This window comes from Pelophylax lessonae (assembly GCF_965119305.1).
Source record: "Pelophylax lessonae genome assembly, chromosome: 11".
In the NCBI taxonomy this organism is placed as follows: domain Eukaryota; kingdom Metazoa; phylum Chordata; class Amphibia; order Anura; family Ranidae; genus Pelophylax; species Pelophylax lessonae.
In genome coordinates this window covers 127,725,118-127,731,637 of record NC_138778.1, presented here as the reverse complement: position 1 = coordinate 127,731,637, position 6,520 = coordinate 127,725,118, and the positions used below count along the sequence as shown (strand labels likewise).

The following is a 6,520-nucleotide window of genomic DNA, read 5'->3' as shown; positions in this document are numbered from 1 at the left end:
GAAGACAGCCCCACCTGGATCCACGCTACTCGAGTAAAAATGGTGAAGGAGGCTCCACCCCCAGAAGCAAGTCCAAATCCAGACCCAAGAGAGGTACTAACGGGGGCGGACGGCCCTGACCTTGAACAGGAAGGTCCAGAAGCAAGAGAGGTACTAACGGGAGTGGACAACTCTGACCTCGAACAGGATAGTCAAGAAAAGGGGGTTTCAAGAGGCAGGCGGCCCTGACCCTGTAGAAAAATGACATTCCTAATAGCACCAGATTCTGGAAAACTTTGGCTACTTATAGGACTCGTATCATTTTCAGTCTTCTCTGTAGTATGGGTTACCACTAACTGTATTTATCATCCAGAAGACCTGGTAGGGCTACAGGCCATTTGCGGAGCTTCCAACACCCCAACACAGAGTAATGCACATAACAGAAAAAAGAGAGATGAAAGCTCAAAAAGCCTTACAGATAAAATGTCATTGTTGCAATTTAAATATGCCTATGCCCAGAAGTCCGGATATGAAAAATGTTGGATATGTAGTAAACTCCATCCTAGCACAGCTAGAATCCCCTTAGTAGCAATACCTTTAAACTTCACCCCTTTTCTAAATGGTACACCCCCCGTTGTCCTCACCAATGTCACGAGAACACTCTCAAATGATATCCTCACTTTCCAAATTATTGGTAGAAGTCATTCCCCAGACTGGTGTTTTAGGTTGGGAAACTCCACCAGGGGAGCTGAAGTGTGCCAGCAAACTAAGGTTAATATCTCAATGACCTCGATGGACAGCTCCTTCTGGCACACCTCAGAACCAGCCCTAAACGCCACTCTGATGAACTTTCTTAACTCCAGTTCCACTTCCTCTTCCCCAGTAGGACGGTTGTTGTCAAATTTAGCTTGGTCTAGTTATTCTGACCAAATAATGGCAATATTTCACAAACGTCCCCTAGCCTTGGGAAACAGTACTTATATTTGTTGTGGAAAGATTTGTCACCCTTGGATCCCTATTGCACCCCAAGGGTGGTGTTACCTCGCATCTCTAGTTCCCATCATGGGTGTAGTGGGAGACAACAAAGGAGGACATCTCCTCGAAGCTAGTATGCATCCTAGGTATCCCCTCAAACACCGCAATAAAAGAGAATTATTCCTTGAAAAGGATATGGTATGGGCCTGGTTCCCCTCATGGACCGGATGGGGAATAGACATGATGAAAAGGTTGAATAATTACTCTAAAATTCTCCATGACATCCTAGATAAGAACTCAGGAGACATTACTAAATTAAATATAGAAGTGAGGGCAATTAAGAAACAACTTGAGCTCCATGACCTAGCCATAGAAAGTATGAGTGCTGCTCTTACTGGGTTATGTGAAGTTACGGAGGATTATGAATGTTGCACATGGATACACAATACATCTGTTGAGATACCCGATTATTATGATATTATTACACAGCACCGAAAAGAAGTAGATAAGCTGCAACAGGAAGCCAGGAATATTGCTAAGACATGGAGTCCCTTTGGTAATGTGAATTTTGGATTTGGAGGAATATTTTCTTGGCTGAAAAATATTGCTATGACTGTTATAATGGTTCTGCTCTTTTTGTTATTCCTATATGCATGCTTCAAACTTGTAATGTGTATTATTGCTAGAGCTTCCCGACCAAAGGTGAAAAATGTCTCTATGCTATCCCACCAAGTTCCAGATTACCAAACCCCCCCGACTAACAACCCTAATGAATATACTGAGTATATTAAAAGACACAAACAGAAGGAAAAGAAGAACCTTATTGTTTAAGGGATGACACATGATCTGGTCTCTCGAGCAGCAGGGATATAGAGAATTAATCTGCCAGTCATGTCACTACACTCCTGGGAGGTTTAGAGCCCCCTGATGACATCCCTAAAAAATTATATATTCCAATGACATGCAGGGTAACAAGGGAAAATCAATTAAGGATTAATGATTTTAAGAGGGGATTGTGGGAGACGGGGAGATATCAATTCTATGTGTCCTCCATTTTGTATGTTCCCACTCCATTTTCTATGTATCTTAGTTATACAAGCTTTGCAAATGTGTACGTGTTACAGTTATGGCAAGTTTCTGTTTGTGGTTTTTGATGAAATCATGTCAGGCGCTTCTAGCAATAAGCTATATGCCCTATATGGTATTAAGTGTACTCGCTTATTCCCCGAAATGACGCTTGGTTTCCTTAAACTGTTTAACCAATAAGAACGTAACAAGTATCCTATACTTATGCTATATGCCCTTACTCTTTACTATATAACCCACAACGAGCCTATAATAAACTGAGAGCTTGGTTTCACTATACATCTGTCTCCGTCTGTGTTACTTCTTGAAACCAGCCTCCCAGGCCTGCAGACACAAAACGAGCAAAGAAGTTATAGATAGTCCGGGACTATCATTGGGACCAGGGGTCTCAGGTACCAACAAGTGGTTCTTAACTCCTGTCCTTAGGACCCACTAACAGGCCACATTTTAAGTATTACCTTGGGGAGATGCAGACTCAATAATACTGGATTGCAGTGAGAGAGCTGGGTGAGAGAGAGAGGGGGGATCAAAGAGAGAGAGAGGGGGGATGTGTGTGAGAGAGAGAGAATGAGAGCAAGAGAGGGGGGAATAAGAGAGAGAGAGGGGGGTGAGAGAGAAAGGGGGAGAGAGAGAGTAGGGGAGAGAGAGGGGGGATGAGAGTCATGAGAGAGAGAGGGCTCTAGCAACCAGTGGCCAATAGAGTCTCAGGTGGAGGGGGGCGGCTTTTTTGCTGCCCCCCTGCAAAGTGCCTTCCTAGGCCTGGGCCTTGTTGGCCTAGGCCAAAATACAGCACTGACGGCGGTGGGGACAGCTGTTAGCACCAATCTTCCTGTATGACTTTTAAGCTGACAGCTGCAAGAGGGAGAGGAGTAGAAGCAGCTGTCAGCTGAAAAATCTTACTGGCAGATTGGTGCTAGCAACTGTCGCACTGATCATCCCTGACTGTCAACCAGGAGATCATCTATGGGTGCAGGGTGGGTCACAGTTGGCCCCCCTCCCCTCGGAGGCCCTTGTGCAGTGAACACCCTGCACACATGGATAACACGCCACTGGTTCCCCCGGGTCTCTCACAAACAGCCAGTGGTATTTGCAACTCTGGCCAAAAGCCAGAAAGTTCTTAGCTATACCTGGGACCAGTGAAGGCAGTCAGGATTGGCTGTTAGTGTAAAGCTTTACAACAGGATTAGTTAAATCATGCATTTACTAGATAGATGAGGAGTTTGGGCATCCTCCATCTTCTGCATGCTGGACTCTGAACTCTTGCTTTTTTGTACTTCAAGGATCTGTGGGCTGCATCATTCCCATTGGACCTGCGGACCAGTGGGGACCCAGCCTGCAGCTCACTGGAGTAAAGAGAAGTGGGGATTCAGAGTTCGGATCAGAGATGAATTTGGAGGATGCCCAAAGGCTATTTTATTTTTTATATTTTTGGATAGACTAAAGAAGGGTTAGACTCTTTGTTAAATTTTTATTTCTGGAGGGTGTGGGGTTATATTATTTGGCACCAAGTTTTCCCCTATTGGAACTCAGGTCTGATATAGAAAAATGATTCTGTGATTCACTGGGAGGGCATAGGGAGAGCACACAGAGGGATATCTCACGGAACCCGGTGCACGGGCGTTTATTAAGGAACTTGGGTGTATAGGAGGGATGGCGTTAGGACACAGCACAGGGAGACAGTCCATGGAGCAGTAAAGGGTGCAGCATGGATAAACAGTTCACTGCAGAATTGAAAAAAAAAATTCTGAATCACACCCTCTCACCCTGCCGCTTCTACTAGTATAGGGGGGTGTATTTTTTCCATTATCTGTGCCCCTCTCTGATGATCATGTGCTGCTCGGAGTGGAGGGGCTATTTCTTGAGTTTCAGCGCATGCCCATTCTGCTCCCGCTCGCATGTTCTTCTACCTTGGCTCAAGACCCGGCTAGCCATCTGCCTATCTCCTTGTATTCCCTGACGGAGTGATCTTCCTCCGCTCAGCTCTGCTCCCCACCCAAGAGTAGCCGGGGCCTGGAGAGTGAGACTTGAGACGCTGTGAGACGGGCGGCGACAGGCAGAGAGAGGCAGCTGAGCTCAGCTGACAGTGTCCAGTAGCAGGAACAGAGGGGAAGTGGGTCAGATCGTGGGGCTGCTGATCATATTGTGGGGCTGCCACTGCCTTCAAGGTTTTATCACAATTGTGCTTTGGGAGTGTCTGTGAATAGACTACATTGCACTGTGTCTGCCTCTCTGGCATAGAAGATGGAATCATAACTCACAGCCAGGCAGCAGGCTCTATAATGGCTCTGGCTGGCAGTGCACTGTCCCAGTGTGTCACATGACCTGGCTGCCTATTGGTCATAAGCTAACAAAATCAGAACCCAGCTGCCATGTAATCTGACACACTGTGACAGAGTCAACCAGAGCCATGATAGAGTGCCTGCCACCTGTGAGTTATCATAATGCTAATCATCTCAACCAGTTGACAACTGCCCCTTAGCAGATTTACTGCTACAGGGCGGTGGTGCTGCGCAGATCCATGTAGATATACGTGATCCTGTATTTATGGGTATCAGAGCCAATCAGTGGGTCAGGCAGACTTGATTTCTGCTGGTACCCACCGATTATTCTGTACACAGGCAGAACGGCGGTCTGTCAGTATGGAAGACATTGATTCTGTGTTCCTGCAAAGCAGGTTCAGGGATCAATGCCTTCCATTAGTAAAAGCACCTCCCCCACAGTGAGAAAACACTTGTTAGGCACACATTTAACCCTTTGATTGCCCCTAGATGTTAACCCCTTCAATGCCAGTGTCATTAGTACAGTGACAGTGCATATTTATAGCACTGATCACTGTATTAGTGTCACCGGTTCCCACAAAGTGTCAAAAGTGTCACTGGTCAGATTTATCCACCGCAATATCACAGTCCTGCTATAAGTCGCTAATTGCCGCCATTACTAGTAAAAAAAATATATGTCCCTGGATTTAATTTTAAAAATCTGTTCACCTTCTCTTACACAGGAGATGTGGAGTGGCGGGAGTTAGGTGTGAGGTGCTGGGGGCATGTCTCTCTGCACATTTGTGGTGTGGGTTGGTGGGAAATGTACGGGGAGCAGAGGCAGAAGCTGGACGCCGTGACAAATTCCTTTAAAGGCATCTCCCTAAAGGAGTTTTGACTGTAAGTTAGAGCATATCTTGAATCAACAGGTGTGCAGTAAGATGTGTTTTGTAGATTTCAGAAGCAGTTTTATTAAATGTTGGGGTTTAGGCTGCTGAAACTTACTTCTTAGGTTTTATTTAATGCTATTAGTCAGCCTTTGGTGTAGTGCCTCAGCCCTGACTGCCAGTCCTACGTTCATCTTTTTCTGATCCAGCGAGTTATTGGCTGTGCAGCTTTTTGGCACTACGCAGCCACTTGCCAGACTTTTCCCAGCCAGAAGAAACAAACTCTCTGCAGGATTAAATGGAAAGTGCAGAGTGCATGCTCAGAACTGGTTGGTAAAATTTTGACAAGGGTTTATGTAGTGCCAAATAATTGCACAGCCAATGCTTCAGTGGATTGGGGCAGGTGAGTGAAATACTGCCAGAGGGGCAGGGGGCACGGGGCACTACAACATAAGTGTAAATGCATGGAGGTGCTGTAAATAGAAGAAACACATTTAAAGAGAGTATTATAAAACATTTGTCAAAGCAAAATAATAAAAAAATCATATTTAATATATCTCTGTAATACATGCACATTTCCTCATGCTTTATCCCTTTAAACACACTGCAGAAAAATAACTAAGGATATGCCAGAAATATAGTGTACACCTACCTTCCTCTTTGAGCTGACAACACAGTCTCTGGAATTCATTAATAGTGTAGTGCAAATGTCAGAGCTTGCAATAGATTTATGTACCTGTCAGGAACAGGTACCTGAATTTGTTGCAGGGAGTGGCTGGCACAATGGCTGGAGTGTCCATAAAATAATTGGAGTGTGTCAATATCAATGAAGGAGGAAGATGGAGCCTGACTGCCCCATAAAGGTTCACCTGCCTTCTGAGTAACAGTGGAAGTAGTCTATAGTCACCATTGGACTGGATACCGTGTTTCTCTGAAAATAAGACTCTGTTCATGTTGGCTACAAAAAACACATTAGGGCTTATTTTCAGGGGACGTCTTATTTACGGTATGTACAATAATCTACATTTATTCAAATACAGTCATGTCGTCTTCTTCTGGAACATCATCATAGCTCTCCAAACTCCAAATTCTGGTCTGAATTTCTTGCATTTCCATTGCCTTTTGAACCATTGGGCCTAATCTGTCATGTACAGCAATAGTGCTCCTCTTTAAATGAGTACTTCTTGTCCATGTAGCCTGCTCGTAGTGCATTGGCAACACAGCCAATGCACCCATGTCACAACCTCTGGCAGGCTAGGCTTTACAAAGTTTCCACGCTGATTTCTCTCCAATCTATTTTCAGTGTATTCAATTATTTCTGTGAATGGCTTGTTT

General features: G+C 44.9%; 1 protein-coding gene across 1 annotated transcript; it reads left to right on the top strand.

The window, feature by feature from the left end:
* Nucleotides 1–240: 240 nt before the first annotated feature.
* Nucleotides 241–1,785, top strand: LOC309566915 (uncharacterized protein; the record flags this gene model as incomplete). Its single annotated transcript, XM_082272253.1, has 1 exon — nt 241–1,785. One exon carries the CDS (start codon nt 241–243, stop codon nt 1,783–1,785), a length of 1,545 nt encoding a protein of 514 aa, XP_082128379.1.
* Between the last annotated feature and the right edge of the window lie 4,735 nt (nt 1,786–6,520).